This window comes from Hemiscyllium ocellatum, chromosome 37 (genome assembly GCF_020745735.1).
Source record: "Hemiscyllium ocellatum isolate sHemOce1 chromosome 37, sHemOce1.pat.X.cur, whole genome shotgun sequence".
Classification (NCBI taxonomy): Eukaryota; Metazoa; Chordata; class Chondrichthyes; order Orectolobiformes; family Hemiscylliidae; genus Hemiscyllium; species Hemiscyllium ocellatum.
The window spans coordinates 13,500,883-13,527,544 of record NC_083437.1 but is presented as its reverse complement, the minus strand read 5'-3'; the positions used below and the strand labels follow the sequence as shown (position 1 = coordinate 13,527,544).

The 26,662-nt window shown below is 39.4% G+C and overlaps 1 protein-coding gene across 7 annotated transcripts in view; it reads left to right on the top strand.

Moving 5' to 3' along the window:
* Positions 1-26,662, top strand: part of mtor (mechanistic target of rapamycin kinase) — a 474,957-nt gene that overhangs the window by 113,975 nt on the left and 334,320 nt on the right. For all 7 annotated transcript variants that reach the window (XM_060852056.1, XM_060852057.1, XM_060852054.1 and 4 more), the window contains 9 exons: positions 4,557-4,710; positions 5,821-5,929; positions 6,778-7,010; positions 10,082-10,282; positions 11,357-11,491; positions 12,588-12,863; positions 16,514-16,622; positions 20,624-20,807; positions 21,277-21,405. In XM_060852056.1, coding sequence (XP_060708039.1) covers positions 4,591-4,710; positions 5,821-5,929; positions 6,778-7,010; positions 10,082-10,282; positions 11,357-11,491; positions 12,588-12,863; positions 16,514-16,622; positions 20,624-20,807; positions 21,277-21,405 — 1,496 coding nt within the window. In that variant the 5' untranslated portion in view covers positions 4,557-4,590. The remainder of the gene's footprint in view (positions 1-4,556; positions 4,711-5,820; positions 5,930-6,777; positions 7,011-10,081; positions 10,283-11,356; positions 11,492-12,587; positions 12,864-16,513; positions 16,623-20,623; positions 20,808-21,276; positions 21,406-26,662) is intronic.

The window sequence follows — 26,662 nt, the reverse complement described above, 5'->3', positions numbered from 1 at the left end:
GAAACTCCCTTCCTAACAGCACTGTGGTTAAATGTGTACCAGCTGTACTGCAGTGCTTCAATAGGGAGGTTCATTGCCAGTCTTTAGTTGCCCTCAAGAAGATAGCAAGAAATATCTTTGCCATTCACCCCTTATCCCATGAAAGAAAATAAAATTGTGGACTAATGTTTGATTTCTTCATAACTGCCAGCTTAGTGATTGATGATGATGTGGGTTATTTGTCTTTTGGTTACCTTTGTCCTGGTAAAGTTAAATTACCCCTTCCTCCCCAAAACACACAAGGAGCAAAAATTCAGTCGGAAAATGCAATAATTTTTCATTCTTAGCACTTCTAATTTGTGTGGCCAATAATGAAATGATCATGAATAATTCCTGAGTTAAAGGATGCATTGATATTGGTTTAAAAAAAGCCAAAAGAACTGCAGATACTAGAAATCAGAAACAAACACAGAAATTGCTGGAAATAGCAGGTCTGGCAGCATCTGTGACCAGAAATTTCAAGTTCAGTTGCCCTTCTTCAGACTGATGCGAGCTAGGAAAAAGTTGCTTTTTATACAAACGTAGGGTGGCGATAGAACCCAAACAGAGAGGACAGTTGGACAGACTAAGGAGTGGATAACAGTCAGACTAGGAGCATGAATAGTTGCAAATGGAGACGTTTAGTGGCTAACAATGGGTTGTGTGTAATAGCAGACCATGTGACACCAAGGGCTGGTTTGTGATGGTTGGGGTAAGGACATGGGAAAAGGTGCTTCAAACCCTAAAATTATTGAACTCGATATTGAGTAGCTGTAGAGTGCCCAAGTGGAAAATGTGCTGTACTTCCAGCTTGTATTAAGCTTTACTGGAGCACTGCAGCGAGCCTGAGTGAGAGATTTCAACAGGGAACAGAATCATGTGTTGAACTGGCCGGCAGCTGGAAGCTCAGTTTCCCTAGCATACAGGAGACCATATTGAGAGTAGTAAATGCAGAAGACTAGATTGAGTGAAGTACAGGTAAAGTGCTGTTTCACTTTGAAGGTGTGTTTGGGCTCTAGGATACTGAGAATGGAGAAAGTAAACAGGTGAGCGTTACACATTCTGTAGCTGCAGGGCACAGTGCCATGGGGCTGTGGGCATGGTGTTGGTACTGAACCAGAGTGTTCTGGAGAGAATGGTCCATGTGGAAGGCTGATTTGGAGGGGAGGGGGTTATGTGTCTAGTTGTGGCATCCTGCTGGAAATGGCGGCTAATGATCTCCGGATGTGGATGATGGTAGGATGATCATTGATTTCACTTCCAATTTCCACTCTGATCTCATCTTCACCTGGTCCATCTCTGACTTTTCCCTTCCCTTTCTTGACATCTGTTTTCCTTTCTGGGGATAGACTTGCCACCAATATGCACTACAAATGCACTGACTCCCATTGTTACCTTGACTATACATACTCCACCTTGCTTCCTGTAAAGACTATTCCATTCTCTCAGTTCCTCTGTCTCCATCACATATGTTCTGATGATTCCATGTTTGACAAGGGGACCTCTGAAATGTCTACCTTCTTCCTTAACCAAGGGTTTCCCAGCACTATGATCAACAGGGCCCTCAGAAACTGACCCATCTCTCACTCTTCGGCCCTCATCCCATCTCTTCTCTTCTACGCTGTTATAGGGTTTCCCTTGTCCTCACTTACCATCCCACTAGCATCTACATTCATAGGATCATTAGCCACCACTACTTCTACCTCCAGCAGGATGCCACCACCAGACACACATTCTCCTCCGCTTCCTTGTCAGCTTTTTTGCAAGGATTGTTGCCTGGAGACCTGTGATCAGCGGTGTTCCACAGAGATCGGTGCTGGGTGCACTTTTGTTTGTCATTTAAGTAAATGATTTAGTTAGAATATACAAGGCATGGTTAGTATGTTTTGGATGACATCAAAATTGTGGTGTAGTCACCAATCTTGTAATCTAAGATTACATAGAGATCTTGATCAATTAACTCAATAGGCTGCGGAGTGGCAGGTAGAGTCATAAAGATGTACAGCAAGGAAGTAGACTCTTCAGTCCACATATCCTAACCTAACCTAATCTTGTCCTGTTTGCCAGCATCTAGCCCATATCCCTCTCAACCCTTCCTATTTATATACCCATCCAGGTGTCTTTTAAATGCTGTAATTGTATCCACCTCCACCACTTCCGCTGGTATTGCCCTCTGCGTGAAATAGTTGGCCCTTAGGTCTCTTTTATATCTTCCCCCTCTCACCATAAACCTATACCCTCTAGTTCTGAACTCCCCCAACCCAGATAAAAGACCGTGCCTATTTATCCTATCCATGCCCCTCATGATCTTATAAACCTCTATAAGGTCAACCCTCAACCTCTGATCCTCATGGATCAGGGTTAATTTGGATAAATGCGAGGTATTGCATTTTAGTACAACAAACTAGAGCAGGACTTATACAGCTAAATGTAGGACCTTGGGTAGTATTGTAAAACAAAAAGACCTCAGGGTTCTGATATGTAAATTTGCATTGTATATAGATAGGGTGATTAAAAAGGCGTTTAGCACATTTGCATTCATTGTTCAGACCTTTGAGTTTAGGAGTTGGGACATTATGTTAAGGTTGTACAAGGCTTTTCAAAGATCATAAAATCCCTACAGTGTGGAAGCATTAGGCCCAGCAAGCCTGCGTTGACCCTCCGAAGAGTAACCCACCCAGACCCATTCCCCTAACCTACCACTCTACATTTACCCTGACTAATGCACCTAACCCACACATCCCTGAACACTGGGTAATTTAGCATGGCCAGTTCAGCTAACTTGCACAACTTTGGACTGTGAGAGGAAACCAAAAACCAAACCAGGCGAAACTCATGCAGGCACTGGGAGAATGTGCAAACTCTACACAGACAGTCGTCTGAGCCTGGAATCGAACCCAGGTCCCTGGTGCTGTGAGACAGTAGTGCTAACTACTGAACCACTGTGCTACTTGTTTGTGTGGTCTCTTCTGGAGCTCTATATCTAGTTATGGTTGCCCTGTTATAGGAAGGATATTATTAGGCTGGAGAAGGTTCAAAAGACATTGATCAGGATGTTGCTGGGAATGGGTGGTCTGACTTATATGGAGAGGCTGGAAAGGTTGAGTCTTTTTCATTGGAGCATAGAAGATTGAGAGATGATCTCATAGAGGTTTGTAAAATCATGAGGTGTTTTGCTAGGGTTAATGGTAGATGTCTTTCCCCTAGAGTGCAGGATTTCAAGATGAGAAGGCATATTTCTAAGGCGAGAGGAGAAAGATTTTAAAAAGACATATGAGACAACATTTATTACACAGAGTGATTCATATGTGGTATGTACTTCCAGAGGAAGTGGTGGATGTAGGTACAGTTAGAAAGTTCAAAAAATAATTAGGTTAAAACATGAATAACAAATGTTTGGAGGGATATGGGCCAAGCGCAGGCAAGTAGGATTAGTTTAGTTTGGGATTATGGTTGGCGTGGATTAGTTGGAACCAAGGGTCTATTTCCATGCTGTATGACTCCATGACTGTATGTTCATACCACAACTCTTACACATCAGGCTTTGTTATCACATGGTCTGCTATTACAACCAGCCCATTATTAACCACTAAGTGTCCCCATTAATAGCTCTTCATTTTTTTTTAGGCTGACCAGTATCCATTTCTTTGTCTGTGCAATTGTTCTTTCTCTTTGGGCTGTAGCTTCTTCTATTATTTACTCCTTATGCCCTTTCCCACCCTATCTTCTGCATAAAAACCAACATTTTCCTAGCTGCCGTTGGTTCTGTAGAAACATGGAAAATAGGTGCAGGAGTAGACCATCCAGCTTTTTGAGCCTACACCACCATGCAATATATTCATGGCTGATCACGCAGCTTCAGTATTCCACTCCCACTTTCTTTCCATACCTCATGATCCCTTTAGCCGCAAGGGTCACGTCCAGCTCCCTCTTGAATATATCTAACAAACTGGACCCAAATGTTTGGAGAGATATGGGCCAAGTGCAGGCAAGTAGGATTAGTTTAGTTTGGGATTATGGTTGGCGTGGATTAGTTGGAACCAAGGGTCTATTTCCATGCCTGGACCCAAAATGTTTTCTGTGATTTCATTCAACAGATACTGCCAGATTGACTTTTTTTGAGCAATATTTGTTTTTTGACATTTGACATTCATATCGCTGATGGTGCCGTGTTATCATCATTCTGTTTGATATAAGTGAAAGAGTCCAAAGAATTATCAGTTTCTCACCACTATTTTACTATGAAATGTAGAGGTACAGACTTGTGCAATCATGTTCCGAGAAAAAATTGTTTGCCCCAGTGCCCTTTTCAACTTCCAACAGTCATCTGCAGAAATTATTTTCTGATGGTTTTCAGCCTGAATATATTTTAAAATTATAAATATGAGATATAGGGAACCTAAAAGTCAAACTCTACCATCATGTTACACTCATATATAGATGCAGAAGTCCTCTCTTTTTAACTTTAATAATAGACTAATATTGTGGTGTTTTCAAATGCGTCATTATAAAGACTAATTTGTGTTTCCCTTTTGAAGCATCTGCAGAATCTGTAGTTATTTAGATTACGCTATGTCAGGAGTGGGATCTGTCCTTCAGCAGTTTGTCAGTGGATTGAAGAGTCGGAGCGAAGAGACTCGGGCTAAAGCTGCTAAGGACCTGCAGCATTATGTCACCACTGAACTTCGTGAGGTACAGTCAAATAGTAAAACTTAAAACTAGTCAAAGAGAATTGTAAAGCTTTGTTTTGTTTTAGTGCTGTAAACTGAGGAGACTCTAAATCTCCTGGTTAAAATTTTTCTCTTCTATAAAACCCCACACTACCGCTTAACTGCGGTAGTGCTTATATTTTCCCCAGCAGCCATGTTGTGTGTGTCTGCAGGTGTGAAACACAGTGAAAGACAACAGATGTACAAATCTTTATTCAATTTCCCCCACCAGGAAGAAAGGAGACAACTAGGTGGCCAGTGACAAGCAGTGCCCTTCTCGGAGGGCAATGCTGCATGATCAAGCAGTGAGGGGGAGGGCAGGGAGTAAATCAAAATAGAGTTGAAGGGGCACCACATCCTGTGGAGCCCACCTTTCCCTGAAAATCTCAAGGGTGTTGGTGGACACTGCGTGCTCCTTCTCCAGGGACACCTGGGCTCTGAATTGCAAAGCTTTATTGGTTTCAAATATTCAAATTACTCAATTGTAATAGGTCACTGATAATGCTGATTTACTAGGTGTTAAACTTATTTAATAAAATAAGAAAATATGAGTCATGAATTCAAATCCAGTTAGTATATTCCTTTTAAAGGATGCCATTTGTTTTTTCTTTGAGTTTGTATCACAATGTTCTGAGACCTAAGAAGGTTTAAGTTCTTTATGTCCTGCTGTTGTTTTGTGTTGGCCGATTGATATCTAGTCTGTTTTTTTGCTCCATATCTTTCTCTACCTTGTTCTATTTATGTACAAACCTGAATGAATGAAAAATTGGGTAAAATGTAAGCTAATGCTTTCAACTTTCAGCCAAAATTGCATGCATTAGCCATTGTCCAGTGCATTTCACCACAAGATACTTAAGGATGACCTTGCTAGTTGCTGAAATATTGGGATTTAACAGATAAATGGAATTAGATCGACTACAAAAGCATCAATATAGACAGACTGTGTCAGACAACCTGTTGTCTTGTGATTTCAGTGTATCGAACTAAGATAAATTGCAGTACCCTTGAGTTTTTATGTTGTTAATCTTCTTTATTGTCCTTTCTTTATAAATTACACAATTTTATTAAGAGATTTTAATATGTATCCCTCAAGGTCAACCAAGAGGAAGTCACTTCTTTCTACGATGAATTGAACCACCATATTTTTGAACTTGTTTCCAGTTCCGATGTGAATGAAAGGAAAGGAGGAATCTTGGCAATTGGTATGTGCAGCATAAGAAAACGAGAAATAAAAGCTGACTGTTCATAAAAGCATGTCTTCTTGTGTTCAAAATCTATGTTAGAATATGTAATTTTTCATATTTCATTATAACACTCAAAATCATTCTGTATTAGAATGATTAGTGCACTTAATAGTATATCAGCTGAAAGGATGCATCAAGTTACATTCATGAGAAAGCAGCAAGATATAGTCTATTTGCTCTGCAAATCTCAAGTGGTTTATGTTCCTAAATTTTTCTTGAACATCAAACGCAGTGTTAAATTGATTTGAGACCTTTTTTATTGTGTTTATTCTATAAGTGATGATGGATTTCTGAAAAGTACTGCATTTGTCCGAGCAGTTACTTATTGCAACCTAGAAGGCGTCCAATCACCCCATCACGTCTATGCTGACACATGAGAGCAATCCAGTCAGCCCTGTCCTTTGCTGTATTCTTTAGCTATGCAAATTTACTTTCCTCATATACTCTACCACTTTGATTTTGAAATAATTTCCGGGTAGGAAGCATTTAAGGATGCATGTAGCACAGGTTGAGAAGTCATACTTATTCAATGATTTAAAATTTAGTTATTTACTTTTGAATGGCTAATCACAGAACAGGTAATTCAGTAAGTTTGAAACAAATTATTCAGTGTATTCTAATTAAACTAGAGTGAAATAATACATTTTCTTATTGTATATTTTTTGTTGATTCAGTAATTATACTATATTACAGACATTAGTGAAGTATAATTTTTTAAACAAATTATTGTGTTCTATGTTTGCTGCACAAATCTCTCTTTCTTGCTTATAGTTGATGTGGAAAGCTTTCTTTTATTCCCAATGCAGTGAGTCTGATTGGAGTTGAAGGAGGAAATGCCACCCGAATTACACGCTTTGCCAATTACTTGCGTAACCTGCTCCCTTCCAGTGATCCTGTTGTTATGGAAATGGCTTCAAAAGCAATGGGCCGCCTTTCCATGGCTGGTGATACCTTTACAGCTGAATATGTTGAATTTGAAGTCAAACGTGCACTTGAATGGTTAGGAGCGGATCGTAATGAGGGAAGACGACATGCTGCTGTAAGTCTTGTCTTGGAGTTGATTTTCAACACAAGGAGTATATCAAAGAATATGTCTTGTTTGTTGGCGGTCTAGAAGGGAGAATTTGTTCACTACTCACGCATGAAAGCTCATTTTGCAAGTTTAGTTTATTTTAATCTCACTGATCCTATTAATATGAATATCTTGCAAACTTTGAGAAGTTATCAGTGCAAACTTATTTTTTTAAAAACCTTCCCTTCCATGTGAGAAAGTCAATTCCCTTTAATTGGTGCATTACAAATACAGTACAGCCAAGCGTGGAACATTTTCTGACATGGAACTAGTAGAGATTTCAGATCTTAAAGCAAACTGATATGCAGAAATGATAGAATACGCTCTCCTGAGTGCATACAGTGCAAATACTTATATTGGTTGTTTAGTTTCAAACAGTGTATCAACTTGCCAGTTTTCATACAAATAACAAAACTTGAAACATGTTAGATGTTTAAATTTAAATAATCTAAACTTCAATCATAAAATCAGCAGATCTGATTCATTTCTCATAAAGCAATTTTAATTGCCGTTTTTAACTGAGTTGTATGGTTTAAAACTAATTTTGGGGTGGAGTGGGAGCAGATTTCTTTGGAAAAACAATTCGCTTCCTGTTAACAAAAAAATTAGTTTTTGAGAGACAGATAAATGCAGATATATAAATGCAGATATCTGAAGTAATTCACGTGCAACAAATTACAATGAATATATGACGCCATTCTTGAACTTAAGATTTCGTAAACAGTGTATGGTTTATCGTTTTTTTTTGTGTTGTTGGAAGGAACATTGGTTGGGCTAGAATGAAACTATATTTTCAGAATTGCCATTGAATCCATCAGAGTCACTAGGACGCAGATTTCAATTTATTGAACATTGAAGCACTCTGAACTTTGAATGATCGAGAGGGAAAAGTTGAATTATGAGGTGTAAGTTCGTGATGGTAAAGACTATATTTTGTTAAGAGGTTTGGGAGAAGATTTGTAGCTTGGGTGCTCGTTGTTGTGGTTCTGTTCGCCGAGCTGGGAGTTTGTGTTGCAAACGTTTCGTCCCCTTTCTAGGTGGCATCCTGAGTGCTTGGGAGCCTTCTGTGAAGGACTTCTGTGATGTTTCCTCCGGCATTTATAGTGGCTTGTCTCTGCCGCTTCCGGTTGTCAGTTCTTGCTGTCCGCTGAAGTGACCGATGTGTTTGTTGATAGAATCTGTGGATGAGTGCCATGCCTGTAGGAATTCCCTGCCTGTTCTCTGTTTGGCTTGCCTCATAATAGTAGAGTTGTCCCAGTCAAATTCATGTTGCTTGTCATCTACGTGTGTGGCTACTAAGGATAGCTGGTCGTGTTAGTTCGTGGCTAGTTGGCGTTCATGGATGCGGATCGTTAGCTGTCTTCCTGTTTGTCCTATGTAGTGTTTTGTGCAGTCCTTGCATGGGATTTTGTACACTACATTGGTTTTGCTCATGCTGGGTATCGGGTCCTTCGTCCTGGTGAGTTGTTGTCTGAGAGTGGCTGTTGGTTTGTGTGCTGTTATGAGTCCTAGTGGTCGCAGCAGTCAGGCTGTCAGTTCGGAAATGCTCCTGATGTATGGTAGTGTGGCTAGTCCTTTGGGTTGCGGCATGTCCTCGTTTCCCTTAGGCATCTGTTGATGAAATTGCGCTACTGGACCTGTGCCTCAACACACTTCACATTCAACAACCAGATATACGAACAAACCAATGGAACACCCATGGGCTCACCGATCTCTGGACTTATAGCAGAAGCAGTAATACAAAGGTTAGAACAAACAGTCTTATCGCAAATACAACCCAAACTCTGGGTCAGATATGTGGACGACACCTTTGTAATCATTAAAAACACAGAAATAGAGAACACACACCGGATCATCAACGCCACACTCACAGGAATCCGATTCACGAGAGAGGAAGAAAAGGACAACCAGCTCCCATTCCTACACGTGATGGTACAGAGAACACCGAACGGAGAATTCAGCACAAAGGTATACAGGAAAGCCACACACACAGACCAAGTCCGGAACTATGAAAGCAACCACCCCAACACACAAACGAAGTTGCATCAGGACACTATTCAAAAGGGCCACAACACACTGCAGCACACCAGAACTGCAAAAAGAGGAAGAAGAACACCTATATAAGGTATTCACCAAAAACGGATATCCCTGCAATTTCATCAACAGATGCCTAAGGGAAAGACTATGGAACGAGGACATGCCGCAACCCAAAGGACTAGCCACACTACCATACATCAGGAGCATTTCCGAACTGACAGCCAGACTGCTGTGACCACTAGGACTCATAACAGCACACAAACCAACAGCCACTCTCAGACAATAACTCACCAGGATGAAGGACCCGATACCCAGCATGAGCAAAACCAATGTAGTGTACAAAATCCCATGCAAGGACTGCACAAAACGCTACAAAGGACACAGGAAGACAGCTAACGACCCGCATCCATGAACGCCAACTAGCCACGAAACGACACGACCAGCTATCCTTAGTAGCCACACACTCAGATGACAAACAACATGAATTCGACTGGGACAACACTACTATTATAGGACAAGCCAAACAGAGAACAGGCAGGGAATTCCTAGAGGCATGGCACTCCTCCACAGATTCTATCAACAAACACATCGACCTGGACCCAATTTACCGGCCACTGCAGCAGACAGCAAGAACTGACAACCGGAAGCGGCAGAGACAAGCCACTATAAATGCTGGAGGAAACATGACCAAAGCGCGTCACAGGAGGCTCCCAAGCACTGAGGATGTCATTTTGTTAAGATTTGTTTTTCCAATTTCAGAAAAAGAACATTTGTACAAGATAAAGAACAAGAAATATGTTTTTCTTTTCAATGCATGTTTAATTTTGAAATACTTTCCTATATATAAAATGAGTATCTTTAGGAACTGAGCTTCCTTTCATGTACTTGGTTTCAAGAATACTACTTCTTTGTGATGTTTGGGTCGGTTTTCAGAGAGCCTTATGCTTTTTTTTTTGAATGTGTGGTTTGGCATTTAATGCTATGAACATTTTTTATTTCAGGTTTTGGTGTTGCGGGAATTGGCTGTTAGCGCACCTACATTTTTCTTCCAACAAGTGCAGGCATTTTTTGACAATATATTCTATGCAGTCTGGGACTCAAAGCAGGCCATAAGGGAAGGTGCTGTTGCTGCCTTGCGTGCTTGTCTAATTCTTACTACTCAGAGGGAGACCAAAGAAATGCAGAAGCCCCAGTGGTACAGGGTAAGTGATTGGATAGTTGCTATCAACACATTATTGGCAAGTCAAAATAAAAACAAATGGGAAGTTCTCTTCCAGTCTGCTTCTAATTTTCCCTTTGTGAATCAGAAGGAGACCTTTTTGCCCATCAAGACTTTATTGGGTTTCTATCAGAGCAATTAGCTAGTTCCAGTCCCTGGCCATTTCCTGGTTGTCAGATTTGCAGAATGATACAAATTCGTGTTTTCAAGCATGCCTTTAGGGTTCATAAAATTTTGAATTGCTGACCATACAAACCAGGATAGCATCAGCTTTAATTAGGATTGCCAATCCTCCAGGATTAAAAATTACAATTAATCTCCAGGACACTTGCATGCAATCCAAAGGGGAAGAAAATAGTTGGGACATTTAAAATTTGAATTTGATACATTGATTTTTCCCATAGTTTTCTTTATCAGTTCACTCTACCAGATATGAAAATATTGACAATTGGGAGAAAAAAGACCTGCTTGGCTGATAATGAGTCTTTTTCTTTTCAAATAGTATAAGAACACCAGTGTTTCATAAAAATGATGTGTTAACTAACTAATGGCTGAAGCATTGGCAAGTCATGTGATTAAACATTACAGAATAGACTTAATTGTATTTGGCTACTCACCTTTAACAATTAATTGTGTACTGCATTAGCAGGGCTTTGTTGTGCTGCTGAGGATGCCAAAATTGACTTCTGTGTTTCTCTGTTAGGTTAATGATACTAAAATGTTGCCTCTTTTTTTAAAAAAGCCTGTTACATCCATGTAAAATTCCTTAGAAAGCTAGAAGAATTAGAACTAGAAAACCTCCCGCCAAATTGCAGAGTTACATCCAGTGTACACAATGCATCCCTTGCACTCTAGGGTGAAGGGTCAGCACATTGGTAACTACACTTTTAGTAATAGTTAACTATATTAAGTTTGTTCAAACCCAATGGAAAATAGCTTTAGTCACTTAATTGACCATAAACTGCAAATTCCTTTCTTCACTTTTCTGTCCAGATAGCTCACTTTATAAAATTTAGAAGCTATTGATTCAAAATAATTTTTGATGTTTTATGTCTAGCAAACCTTTGAAGAAGCCGAGAAGGGTTTTGATGAAACTTTAGCTAAAGAGAAAGGCATGAATCGTGACGATCGTATACATGGTGCTTTGCTTATTTTAAATGAACTGATCCGAATAAGCAGCATGGAGGGAGAGGTAGGTTCAGGATAAATTTTGTACCAGTTACTGAGAATACCTCTATTACTTGTCTCTGAAAAGTACTATTGAAATGCCAGTTAGGTGGAAATGCTGGAATTTTACTACAAGAGACTTTCTGAAATTTATGAAATAGTTTCGTGAGGAATGCCTTGTGTGAGCGATTTAAACAGGATTTCTTCACACCAAGTTGTACCACTGCTAGCTGTGATTCCAATGCAGGGTATGTTTGTGATTGCATGCTTTCTGGAAAATTGAATTTCCCTCAATTACTTTGGCAAAAATTAGCAATCTGTAGATCTTGTTCTTTGAATGTTATATGGATAGGATTTAAACTTATGTGATTAGTTCAGCATTGACTGAACACTTCGAATGGTAATGGTAACAAGCTAATGGTAATTGTCAAACAGTACCTAATCATGACAGTTGCTGTTCTACTTATAGATTCCATAGATTACTTTACTTTTCATTGTAAAATATTTTAAATATGATGGTTTATACATTCATATAGTTACTGAATAACTATTTGGTTTGTTCATTTTAATACCTTTGGTCTCAAAGAACGTACATTTTTAAGCTTTTTTCCCCCTCCCTGACTCCACCCCTGACGCCATGAAAGCATTTACATTGATCCTGATCTGCCCTTTTTGAATTTTTAATTATGGCAATGGGTATTGTGGTATCTTACAGTTGAAAGATGTGAGTTAATTGGATGTGTAAATTGGACTCACTGCTGCACTTGTTTCTAGTGTTTGGAAAACCAGGCCGTGAAAGGGTGTTCAAGTTGCTCTCTCCACCAGCTAGATATTTCTTTCAGCTGTCCTGCCCACAGATTTGCTGATTGGTTTTGTTTTATCAAGTATTAATTAATCTCTTTAATATTTAAATATATTTCACAAGCAATGTAGGCAAGGACTGAAAAGGTTTCTTTAAAACGCTGAGTGAAGCTGGAATTTAGAATGTTGTCTTAAAAGTTCATATTGATATAAATCTTGCCTGGTGTGTGGCCTTTTGGTATAAGAGTTTGAGTCAAATTTCATCATTGTGTGTATAGCCTTTTGAATACAGTTTTAACTTTCATTTATTTTTAATGAAGCGCTTGCGTGAGGAGATGGAGGACATTACCCAACAGCAGTTAGTACATGATAAGTACTGCAAGGAGTTGATGGGATTTGGGGCTAAACCCCGTCACATTACATCCTTCACAAGTTTCCAGTCTGCACAGCCCCAACAATCAAATGCACTTCTCGGACTTCTTGGATACAATACACCACAGGGCATTACAGTATTTGGAACAACACCTGCTCCATCTAAGCCAACTTTGGTGGAAAGCAGGTACTGCCGTGAACACATGGAAGTACGGTTTGAACAGGTAACAATATTTTGCTTAATACTAGCTTTTTATTATACTTTTTTTGACTATATATGTTTAACGTATACAATTTTAATCAACTGTATGTGGAACACGCTGATTGTTTACATGGGCTTTTAACACTGGCAACACTGTGTAAGTGGCTTTGTATTTTTCTGCAGTGTAGCATCAGGCTGCCAGTACTTTCTTGACAGCATTTTTTTTTGTTTCTTATGCTCAACATGCTTGGTTGAAGACATGGAACCTTCACTGTAGTTTAGCTAGTGATAGTCTTAGTAGAATCACACAGCTCAGAAGGAGATCACTTGGCACTTCATGCCAATGCTGTCTCTTTGGATAGTAATCTTAATCAATTTTACTCAATTTTAACCCCACATCCTATAAACTTTCCTTCAGATATATTTGAGCTTAATGGTCTGTTCCTGTTCTGAATATTTTATTTATTTGACATTTTTTAATCAAAAAAAAATTGTTCAAACTTTCCAGCTGTGTTCACCATCTTTTTCAGGCAGTGGATTCCGGGTAAGTACACTTTTTCTCTGAATTCTCTGTCAGTTGCATCAATTTACTTTATAAGATTTGTTTTTAAAATCCAGAAATTAAATGTTTTTGTTTTCAATTTAAATGTAAGTTATAGATTTGCGAACTGTGGGAAGTTATATGCAAAGAAAGAAAGACAGGATCTGGCAGACTTGGGTAATAGACTTGAGAAGTAGATAATGTAACTCCACCTTTTATTATACCATATGGTGTCAACTTTTGCAATGGCATTCAAAACACATTGTACGGTTGGCCTTGCTTTTTCAGTCACAAGTGAAACAAAGATACTCACCACTGATCATGAAAAATGCTATACGAACAGAACATCACAGCGCAGTACTGGCTCTTTGACCCTCGATGTTGCACCAACCTGTGGAACGAATCTGAAGCCCATCTAACCACCACTATTCCATTCTCATCCGTATACCTATACAATGACCATTTAATTACTGTTAAAGTTGGCGAGTCTACTACTGTTGCAGATGGTGCCCCTACTACTCTGAGTAAAGAAACTACCTCTGACATCTGTCTTATATCTGTTACTCCTCAATTTAATGCAATGTCCCCTCATGCTAGCCATCACCATCCAAGGAGTTAGGCTCTCACTGTCCAACCTATCTAACCCTCTGATTCTCTTATATGTCTCAATTAAGTCACCTCTCAACCACCTTCTCTCTGACGAAAACAGCCTTAAGTCCCTCGGCCTTTTCTTGGAAGACCTTGCTCCGTACCAAGCTGTATCCTAGTAAATCTCCTGTGAACCCTTTCCAAAGCTTCCACATCTTTCCTATAATGTGGTGACCAGAACTGTATGCAATACTCCAAATGTGACCGCATCAGAGTTTTGTACAACTGCAGCATAACCTCATAGTTCCAAAACTCAAACACTCTACCAATAAAAGCTAGCACACCATATGCCTTCTTAACAACCCTATCAACCTGGGTGGCAACTTTCAAGGGTCAGTGACCTGGACACTGAGATCTCTCTGCTCATCTATGCTACCAAGAATCTTGCTATTAGTTCAGTACTCTGCATTCCTGTTACCCCTTCCAAAGTGAATCACTTCACAGTTTTTTTCACTTTAAACTCCATTTGTTACCTCTCAACCCAGTTCTGCAGCTTATCTATGTCTCTCTAATCTGCAACATCCTTCGTCACCATCTACAACTCTACCGATCTTAGTATCATCCGGAAATTTACTAACCCATCCTTCTATGCTCTCGTTCAGGTCATTTGTGAAAATGATAAACAACAGTGGACCCAAAACAAATCCTTGTGGTACCCCACTCTTAACTGAACTCCAGGATGAATATTTCCCATCGATCATCACCCTCTTTCTTCGTTCAGCTAGCCAATTTCTGATCCAAACTGCTAAATCATCCTCAATCCCATGCCTCCATATTTTGTACAAGAGCTTACCATAGGAAACCTTATCAAACGCCTTACTGAAATCCATATACACCTCTTCAAATGCTTTATCCTCATCCACCTGTTTGGTCACCTTCTCAAAGAACTCAATAAGGTTTGTGAGGCAAGACCTACTCTTCACAAAACTGTGTTGACTATCCCTAATTGACTAATTCCTTTCTAGATGATTTTAAATCCTATCTCTTATAAAGCTTTCCAACACTTTAACCACAACTGAAATAAGGCTCACAGGTTTATAATTTCCATGGTAATCTCTACTCCATTTCTTCAACAAAGGAACAACATTTACTATCCTGCAGTCTTCTGGCACTATTTCTGTAGACAATGACAACATAAAGATCAAAGCCAAAGGCTCGGCAATCTCCTCCCTGGCTTCTCAGAGAATCCTAGGTTAGAGTGATCTATTTGACGAACATTCTAACTCTCTGGATGTTCATTTGTTAGTAGCATCTTTAATAGGGATTTTCAGTGTTGAGTTCCAATTATGTCATCGCACTATCCATGCATCCGAATCTCACAGCCAGCTAATCAGTAAAAAAAGAACACTAACGCTGTAAGCCACTGCTTAAAGGTTTTATGGAAAGTCAAATAAAAATTGGAATCTTGTGATTTTTAGAAGCTGAAATATCATAAAATGAAAATTAAAACCATTTTAAAAATATAGTAATTTAATCATAATAAAACCACGTAATATTTATTCAGGATCAGAATGGTTACTTGGTTCTGGTTATTACTCTGAACATGTTTAAAACTGCACTTGTACCTCACTGACGTGGCTCTTTTTTAGTAGAGTTTCTAGCAATGATCGAATGAAAAGGCAGGGGTATTGCTAGATGGTTGCCTTCGTGGGTTGTGCTATGGCTCCCCTCCCAAATCCTGCAATAATAATCAACAATAGCTAGGGATATTTCTTTTCATTTATAATAATTGTAGTCAAATTTAGAAGTGTTGTGATGGCAAGCCCTGAAAAATTGCCATTGAAAGAACCCTGAAAATTCAGGCTATCGTGATGGTGGTGTAGAAAAGATGACTGGCTGAACAATGATATAGTACACTGATAATCACTGGCTGAAAATAATTTTACTTGGTTGGAGGATGGGGGCATTGCTAGTGGCCCAATTCACCCTTTCAAGAAAATTTTACAAAATTGTGAAAATTCTGACGTGTGCTTGAGGTCGATCACTGAAGTCCGATATGTTTAACACCACAGATTTGTATGTTCAGTGTGTGTTCCAGGGCATTTTGATACTTTTGCAAACTGCTTTATGCAGACAGAAGGTCCAAAATATTTAGGCTTACTAATTTCCAGTGACAGTTTGCAGTTATTTTGGCTTTCCATTTTCCTGGAAAAACAAATGCTTTTTAACATTATAAAGGTACATTTTTATCGAGGTACCTATTTGTAATTATTAGATTAATTGATAGGGATGTGTTTATGCTCTTTCTTATTTCATGAGATTCCAGGGAATTTTGATCTTGTTTGGCAATCAAGGGTTTTATTAGAGATTGTATTTCAAATTCTGCATTTTTTTGAGATTTAAAGAATTTTTCATACTATAATTTTTCAATAATTATCATTCAACCCTGTGATTTGCTTTCACTGGCCCTAAGTCTGAGCTAAGACGGATTTGAAAATTAGACCTTGTGAATGTTATTTGAATGTTCTTTAATCTTTGCATAGGTGACTCGTTGGGTCTTGAAGTATCGTAGTAGTAAGAATCCACTGATTCAAATGGCTATTTTAAACCTGATTCCTCGACTTGCTGCTTTCCAGCCCCATTTATTCACAGGTGAGGCAATAAAAGGTACGATATTTATAGCTGCATTTATGTGCAGTATTTTAGATATGACTGAACAAAGGTAATAGTCTGAAATAAGAGGTGCTTCAGAGCAACACATTAAAGCATTTGAATAAGAAAGATAGCTTTTTTGGTTAAATAAAACATCATGTGTGCCTCAAATATGTAATAGCCTATGTTCGATACACGACTAATTATTTTTAATTTTTGGGGAAGACTGTTTATTTTGATATCATCCAATTCTTGGCTTTTCACTGTCTAACTGAGCGAATCTTTTGAGTTTGATGATAATTTTGTCAGCAAACATAACGTCAATTTCAAATTGCATTTCTTTGTCACCACTAAGATCTTAGGTTTGTTGTCATATTTATTTGATAATTAAATATGATTACTGAGAGACAAAATGAATGATTAGATTAAGTGAACAAAAGCTTTGTCAGTAATAGGTCTTATAAAGAATAAGAGTGAGATACAGAAGCCGAATGAGCTTGATTCCTTCACAGCTGAAGGCAGGGCCTCCATATATCATAAGAGTATAAATAATAGGAACAGGATTAGGCTGCACTATTCCTTGAGCCGACTGTAGCACTTAGAAAGATGATGGCCAAGCTGTGTGGTTGTGCGACTATGCAACAATTGAGAACATTGCGCGGACAGGCCACATGCAAGTTATTGTCTCTTTTAAGATGTGTGCATGCTTAGTTATAAATCATCTTAGCGATGAGCAAAGCATGTAAAGCAATGAGGTCCTAGAGGGAACATGGCTGAGCCTTGACCTGAATTTGATTTTTTTTTTCTTTTATCTGTCCAATTCCCATGTCAGTTGTTTCTACAGAGACCAAAAATCCTCTGCTTTCTGTCTTGCATGCACTAACGAACATCTATAGTCCTAGAGGGAAGGGAATTTCAAAGATTCATCATCCTATGAATGAAGCAATTTCTCCTCATCCCGGTCTGAAATTACCCTTATCAGAGATATGGCCCCCAGAATTAAACTCTTCACCTCTGCAATGCAACCTTTCAGAATCATGTAGGTTTAAATAGCACAACTTCTGGCTCTTATTAATGCCAGAGAGACTAGACTGATTCTATTTAATGTTTCCTCATAGGATGTCCCTCTCATTGCAATCTAGTGAATATGTATTGCATCCCCTTTAGGCATATATTTCCTTCTTTTGGAGCAAAGATCAAAACTGTATACAGTACTCAAGTTGTCCTAAGAAAGCCCTATAAACTTGCATCAAGTCTCCATTAATTTTCTGCTCCAAACCTCTTGGAATTAAGGTCTTTTCAAGTTATCTGCTGAATTTGCATATAACTTTGAGTTTCTGTTACAAAGATTCCCAAATATCACAAACTACCAACATTTGACAGTCTTTCAACATTTAAAAAGAAACTTGGTTTTTCTACTATTCTATCAAAATGAATAATCTCACATTTACGTGTATACTATAGCAACTGCCATCTTGCCCTCTTCTTAACCAGTTATTTCTCTTTATTATGACTTTGAAGCTTATTTTCTCACTAGATTTACACCTTTGGTTAAATTTGGTCTCTTTGTCTGAATTAGTAATATAAATTGTAAAAATAAACTGAGGCCACTGCATCGTGCTCGTGACTCATAACAATACACTATCCTGATGATGGTCTGTTCATTCTTGCTGTTTTCACTAGTCAGTAAGTTACATCCAAACGCATGAGTTTTTTTTCTGAGCAACGTTTCGTGTGACACCATCTTGAATGCCTTTTGAAAATCCAAATATTACACAAATGGGTTGTCCTTTATCTATTCTGCTAGATAAATTCAAACAATTTCGAATGGATTTCTGAATCATTATTTCCCTTTCACAAAATTATGGTGTCTCGACCTAATCATATCATAATATTTTGAGTGCCTTGCTACCGCTTCTAAATAATGATGACGTATTTTTTAACTATTTTTGTAGCTCTGTTTTCTAACTCCCTCCCTTCTTGCTACCCTTTCTGCTAACATCAGTATAATGTGCTGAATTTTAGATTTGTGATATTCGAATGGCTCTTATGATTTTGTAGTTACATTTTTATAGTCATTGTCATTGACAAGCTTAGTTTAAGAGTGTAATGTTTATCTGTCTGATATTATGTATGTTTATTATAATATTGTATTTGTCTCCAGTATACACACAAGGTCATAAAGCAATGCTAAATAATTTATTTGATCTTAGAAATTTTAGTAAATGCTTGAGTCTTCTTCTAAAGTATTAAAATTCTCTGTTTTGGAAGTATTCCAAAATTGAAGGAATTTGATAGAGTAGATAAAGAAAAGTTATTTTCAGTGACTGTAGGGTAAGTAACCAGAGGGTTCAGCTGTAAAATAATTGGTTGGTGGGAGAGAAGTGATGGCGATCTGTGGGTAGTGGAATGAATGCTGGGGGCACTAGTAGGTGTTTTGTAAGTGGCTGAGTGACAAACAAAGAGGCTTGAGTGACTGGGTGTAGTGACTGGAGAGGCGGGGGGTGGTCTTGGTGACGGAGTGGATTTGGGATTGATGGATAAGCTGATGGGTCGATGGTGAGTGAAATTGAAAGTTTCTGTGTGCCTGCTCAAGAGAAAAGTTCATCTTTCTTGAGCCAAGAAGTGTGACTGAGTTTGATTATCACCGAAAGTGGGAGCACCATCCCTATGCTACATCAAACAGTGTATAAAGTGGGATGCCAGACACAATATTCTAGCACCATCTCAGATTTGAATTTAAACACACTGGATGGGAGTGGCTAGTCAGAGTTGTTGATTGTTTAAAAATCAGAACGTGATCGAGAAACTCAAGGTCTGGCAGCATCTGTCAAGAGAAAAATAGCATTAACATTTTGATTCCAGTGACCTTCCATCAGAACTGAAAATAGCTGGAAAAACATGGTGTTTGTGCAAAAGAGTGAAAAGGTGCATAAAATGGGGTCAAGAAAGAGGAAAAAGAGAATAGGCAAATAAGATTACTAGTGATGAGTTTAGAGAGAGGTAATTGTTTGGTAATGAGAAGTGTAAATGGTTAAATTAGGTTAGCTGTGATGGGAGCAACCCATACAAGACAGGAACCAGGAGTGTAGGCATTTACCTGTGTACTCTACAATCTAGTCTATTGTGTGCACTGCTCACAAAATGGTCTCTTTTACATTGGAGAGATGAAATGCAAATTGGGTGACTGCTTTGCCAAACATCTATGCTTTGTCTGCAAAAATGACCCTGAGTTTCTAGTTGGCTGCACTTCAGCACACATTCATGCTCCCATGCCAACTTTTCTGTCTTAGGCTGCTCAACACAAGCTGGAGGAAGGCACCTAACCCTCCTCCAAGGTACCTTCACAGTCTTCAGGACAGAACATAAATTTAACAGTTTTCGAATGTGAATAGTCTCTGTGTTTCTTAAGCTTTCTCCACACCCCTGGGTCCTGCTTGGAATGTGTTGCCCTTAGCACAGTCTACCCATTTTCAACCTTTTGTGTTTTCGTTGGCACCCTACCTAGCATTTATCGTGCTTTTTCAGCTTATCATCACCAATCTCTTTGTTTGCTTATTCCTTTTTCTTCCTGTCTGGTGAAAGTGGAGGGGGAAGGATGGGATGAGATGGAAAGAGAAGATTCACACAAATCATGATGTAACTGATCACATGACTCCTATCAGTGAGGGATGACATGTCTAGAATGCGCGCGTGATATGAGAGGTCTTTAACACCACACTGGAGAGCTGTATTTAATGCTATGTACAGATGTAAATAAAGGTGTATTACGTTACATAAAATGGTGGAGAGCCTAACTTAGAGATAAAGGGAAAGCAGCCTCAATGTTTGTGCAGACACTTAATCTGAGATACTCAAGAGAACATCTCAAAGTACAGCCAGCAGTATTGGCTTAAAGCACCACATAAAACAGTAGGGTGCAGTAGTTTTATTGTGAGATGGCCTGTTTTCCTCCTGGTACATTGAATTGTTGTCATTTTTGCATTTCTCACTTAACATAGAACAACACCTGTTTGACTCCGTGAATCATCTACTTGGTTGTCTGAAGAAAGAAAAGGAACGTGCTGCTGCATTCCAGGCACTTGGTCTACTGGTGGTTGCTGTAAGAGTGGAAATTAATCCATATCTGCAGAGGATCCTAGAAATTTTAAAAGGCGCACTCCCACCGAAGGACTTTGCACACAAGTATGATTGGACAAAATAGTTGGTCTCGACTTGTCTTAAACAAGTTATTAGCTATATAACACAACTGCAAAATTTGTCATCTCTCTGGATTAAAATTACAGATCTTTAACCAAGAAATGAATAGCATCTATGAAAAATCTAAGGCCCACATATGGTCTCACTTCTACTATTGTATAACCATCTGTGAATAAGTTCCTTTGATAAATACAAAACCATATTTTCCAACTGACTTTTAATACCTTTGTTATGTAAAGGAAACTGGTTGTAAATGGAAATAGGAAACTGAAAATGAGTTTTTCAAGGACATGAATGTATAAATCTGTTGGAAACTTCAGACTTGGACTTTGATTCATGATTGGCCATTTCTAGCAATTATACAAAGATTTAATTGTTTCCATCTAATTTGGTTTAAATGGCTATGGTTATAAAATAATTTATAAATAAAGCACATTAATTTTGTGTTTCCTAGGAGGCAAAAGGCTGTTCAAGTGGATGCAACAGTATTTACTTGTATCTGTATGATCGCTAGAGCCATAGGACCAGCTATCCAGCAAGACCTTAAAGAACTACTGGAGCAAATGCTTGCTGTTGGACTCAGGTAATAAATATTTCATTAATGTTGCCATTGTTAATGTTTTTAATGTGAATTGATTAGAGTTTGATTACCAAATTTTTTTAATGCTGTGTTGAGTTTATGAAAATGCCATTAGACTTTACCAGTTGAAGGCATGACATAGGAGCAGAAGTAGGCATTCAGACTATCACATCCATTCTGCTATTTCATGAGATTCCATCTGATCTGATAATCCTTAAATCCATTTTCTTGCATTATCCCAATAACTGTTGATTCTTTTAATGATTAGAAATCTGTCTAATTAAACTTTGAATATGCTCAATGACCCAACCTCAACAGTCCTCCAAATGAAAGAATTCTACAGATTGGCCATCCTCCGAGTAGAAATTCCTCAACTTTGTTGTAGCTGAAGCAACTCCATATTCTGAGATTACGTGCTCTTATCCTAGACTGTCCCACAGGGACATCTACAATTCCACGTCTACAATATCAAATCCCCTAAGAATCCTGTGTGCTTCAAAAAGATCATCTCTTCTAAATTCCAATAAGCATTTCCTCCTTAGAAATGTGGAAATCAGATTGTTGATCAGGGTTAGAACTCTTGGTCTGAACCTTGCCAGAAATTGGGTAACTTCTTAAAAAAAAATTTCATAGACAGTTCTTCTCCATAAACCCTAAAAAAATTCTCTCACTGTCTTTGAAAACTCACTTCATTACTTATGCACCATGTCTCTATAGTGCACCACCCATTGTATTCTATCATTTCCCAGATGCACTGGTCACAACTGGGCCGTCCCGCAATTCTTGGCATCATCTTTAAAGCTCAGTCACGCACCCAGTCAAGAGTTAGAAGTCTGCAGCTACAATTCCTGTCAATTGCCCCAGACATATTTGACAGAAAGATTGGTTTATGGAGCCCTTAGTTGCCAAGGGGTGTGTGTGGCTGCTGCACATTGAGTATGCTCTGAGATATATCCAAGGTAACAAGTTTACTAGCACGAATTATTTGAGGATGTAACAAGCAGGATAGATAAAGGGGAAGCAGTGGATATAATTTTAAAAAAAATAATTCATGGGTTGTGGAAATTGCTGACTGGCCAGCGTTTATTGCATGTTCCTCATTTCCTTGAGAAGGTGGGAGTGAGCTGCAGTCCACCCACTGTAGGTTAACTCACAATGGCATCAGGGAGGAAATGCCAGGATTTTGACCCAGTGACAGTGAAGAAGCAGTGATATATTTTCTTGTCAGGATGACTTGGTAGAGACCTTGCAGGTAGTGCTGTTCCAATGTATCTGCTGCCCTTGTCCTTGTGGATACAGGTGATTTGGGTTTGGAAGGTGCTGTCTAAGGATCTTGGGTGAGTTTCCACAGTACATCTTGTACATAGCACACGTTGTTGCTACTGAGCGTCAGTGGTGGAGGGAGTGAATGTTTGTGTGGCTATTTTGTCCTGGGTGGTGTCAAGCTTCTTGAGTGTTGTTGGAGCTACATCCATCTAGGCTGGTGGGGTGTATCCAATCATAGTCTTACCATGTGCCCTGTAGATGTTTGAAAGTCTTTGAAGAATCAGGAGGTGAGTTATTCTGATCTGTTCTTGTCACTACCATGTTCACATGGTGTGTTCAGTTGAGATTCTGGTCAACAGTAATCTCAAAGATGTTGGTAGTTGGGGGATTTCATGATGATAACACTATTGAATGTCAAGCGGCAGTGGTTAGAAAGTCTCCAGTTGGTTATGATAATAGCCTGTGTGGCACTTATCAACTTATGCCTGGATATTGTGCAGATATTGTTCCATTTGGTTATGATTGATTCGGTATCCGAGAAGTCATGAATGTTGCTGAAGATTGTGCAATCATCTGCAAACATCCCCAATTCTGACCTTGTGCTGAAACAGCTGAAGATCTTAGAGTCTAAGACATTACCCAAAGGTGTGCTGCAACTGAGATGACTGATTTCCAACAACCATGACGATTTTCCAATGTGCCAGGTATGCCTCCAACCAACGGAGAGTTTGCACTTGGGGCCCATTGATTCTAATTTTGCACAGGCACATTTTGTTTAAGTTAAGCCTTAATATCAAGGGTTGTCGATCTTGCCTCACTTATGGAATCAGCTCGTGGGAGTTAAGAGAGTTTAAGGGTTATAGTGGATTATACCTGCCATAAATGTTGGATGTGAATCGTATCAGATCGAATGGATTGATTGGAGATACAGTTAGAAGCAGTGAGGAATTTGTAACAGCAACAGTATGTGATGAATGGCAGTTACAGGAAGGGGGTAAAGTCTCAGATATAGTCACATAGATGGGTTTACTCCAGGAAAGGTAAGAGCGGTAGGTATCTAGGGCAGGAGTCTTTTGTGGATATACCCATTTCAAACAGGTATGCTGTTTTGGAAAATGTAGGGGGTGATGGATTCTCAGGGGAATGTAGCATAAACAGCCAAGTTTCTGGTATTGAGACTGGCTCTAATGCAATGAGGGGTATGTCGGCTTCCAAGAGATCAGTTGTGTTAGGGGATTCTCTAGTCCGAGGTACAGACAGCCGTGTCTGTGGCCAGCAGCGAAAAAGCAGAATGGTGTGTTGTTTCCCTGGTGCCAGGATCAAGGATGTCTCTGAAAGAGTGCAGAATGTTCTCACGGGATAGAGGGGTCAGCAAGAGGTCATTGTCCACATTGGAATCAACGATACAGGAAGGGAAAAGATTGAGATTCTGAAGGGAGATTACAGAGAGTTTGGTAGAAATTTTAAAAAGGAGTAGTAATATTTGGAGTAGTAATATGTGGATTACTCCCAGTGCTACGAGCTACTGAGGGCAGGAATAGGAGGATAGAGCAGATGAATGCATGGCTGAGGAGCTGGTGTACGGGAGAAGGATTCACATTTTTTCGATCATTGGAATCTCTTTTGGCATGAAAGTGACCTGTACAAGAAGGATGGATTGCACCTAAATTGGAAGGGGACTAATATACTGGCAGGGAAATTTGCTAGAGCTTCTCGGGAGGATTTATACTCGTAAGATGGGGGGTGTGGGACCCAGGGAGATAGTGAGGAAATAGATCAATTTGAGACTGGTACAGTTGAGAACAGAAGCGAGTCAAACAGTCAGGGCAGGCAGGGACAAGGTTGGACTAATAAATTAAACTGCATTTATTTCAGTGCAAGGGGCCTAACAGGGAAGGCAGATGAACTCCGGGCAAGGTTAGCAACATGGGACTGGGATATCATAGCAATTATGGAAACATGGCACAGGGGTGGCAGGACTGCCAGCTGAATGTTCCAGGATACATATGCTACAGGAAGGATAGAAAGGGTGGCAAGAGAGGAGGGAGAGTGGCATTTTTGATAAGGGATAGCATTACAGCTGTCTGAGGGAGGATATTCCTGGAAATACATCCAGGGAAGTTACTTGGGTGGAACTGAGAAATAAGAAAGGATGATCACCTTATTGGGATTGTATTATAGATGCCCTAATAGTCAGAGGGAAATTGAGAAACAAACTTGTAAGGAGATCTCGGCTATCTGTAAGAATAATAGGGTGGTTATGGTAGGGGAATTTAACTTGCTAAACATCGACTGGGACTGCCATAGTGTTAAAAGTTTAGATGGAGAGGAATTTCTTAAGTGTCTACAAGACAATTTTCTGATTCAGTATGTGGATATACCTACTAGCAAAACTTGACCTACTCTTGGGAAATAAGGCAGGGCAGGTGACTGAAGTGTCGGTGGGGGAGCACTTTGGGGCCAGCGACCATAATTCTATTAGATTTAAAATAGTGATGGAAAAGGATAGATCAGATCTAAAATGTTGAAGTTCTAAATTTGAGGAAGGTCAATCATAAGGCAAGAACTTTCGAAAGCTGAATGGGGGCAGATGTTTGCAGGTGAAGAGACGGTTGGAAAATGGGAAGCCTTCAGAAATGAGAACTAGAATCCAGAAAAAGTATATTCCAGTCAGGGTGAAGAAAAGTCTGGTAGGTAAAGGGAATGCTGGATGACTAAAGAAATTAAGGGTTTGGTTAAGAAAAAGAAGGAAGCATATGTCAGGTATAGACAGGGTAGATCGAGTGAATCCTTAGAAGAGTATAAAGGAAGTAGGAGTATACTTAATAGAGAAATCAGGAGGGCAAAAAGGGGACATAGCTTTGGCAAATAGAATTAAGGAGAATCCAAAGGGTTTTTACATTAAGGACAAAAGGGTAACTCGGGAGAGAATGTGGCCCCTCAAAGATCAGCAAGGCGACCTTTGTGTGGAGTCGCAGAAAATGGGGGAGATACTAAATGAGTATTTTGCATCAGTATTTACTATGGAAAAGGATGTGGAAGATATAGATTGTAGGAAAATAAATGGTGACATCTTGCAAAATGTCCAGATTACAAAGGAGGAAGTGCTGGATGTCTTGAAACGGGTAAAGGTGGATAAATCCCCAGGACCTGATCAGGTGTACCATGGAACTCTGTGGGAAGCTACAGAAGTGATTGCTGGACGTCTTACTGATATATTTGTGTCATCGATAGTCACAGGTGAGGTGCTAGAAGACTGTAGGTTGGCTAACATGGTGCCACTGTTTAAGAAGGGTGGTAAGGACAAGCCAGGGAACTATAGACCAGTGAGTATGACCTCCACCACCAGTGGTGGGCAAGTTGTTGGAGGGAATACTGAGGGACAGGATGTACATGCATTTGGAAAGGCAAGGACTGATTAAGGATAGTTGTCAAAGCTTTGTGCATGGGAAATCATGTTTCACAAACTTGATTGAGTTTTTTGGAGAAGTAACAAAAAGGATTGATGAGGGCAGAGAGGTAGATGTGATCTATATGGACTTCAGTAAGGCGTTCGACAAGGTTCCCCATTAGCAAGGTTAGAGCTCATGGAATACAGGGAGAACTAGCCATTTGGATATAGAATTGGCTCAAAGGTAGAAGACAGAGGGTGGTGGTGGAGGGTTGTTTTTTTTTCAGACTGGAGGCCTGTGACCAGTGGAGTGCCACAAGGATCGGTGCTGGGTCCTCTATTTTTTGTCATTTACATAAATGATTTGGATGTGAGCATAAGAGGTACAGTTAGTAAGTTTGCAGATTACTCCAAAATTGGTGGTGTAATGGACAGAAAAGAGGACTACCTCAGATTACAACAGGATTTTGACCAGATGGGCCAATGGGCTGAGAAGTGGCAGATGGAGTTTAATTCAGATAAATGTGAGGTACTACATCTTGGGAAAGCAAATCAGGGCAGGACTTATATACTTAATGGTAATGGCCTAGGGTGTGTTGCTGA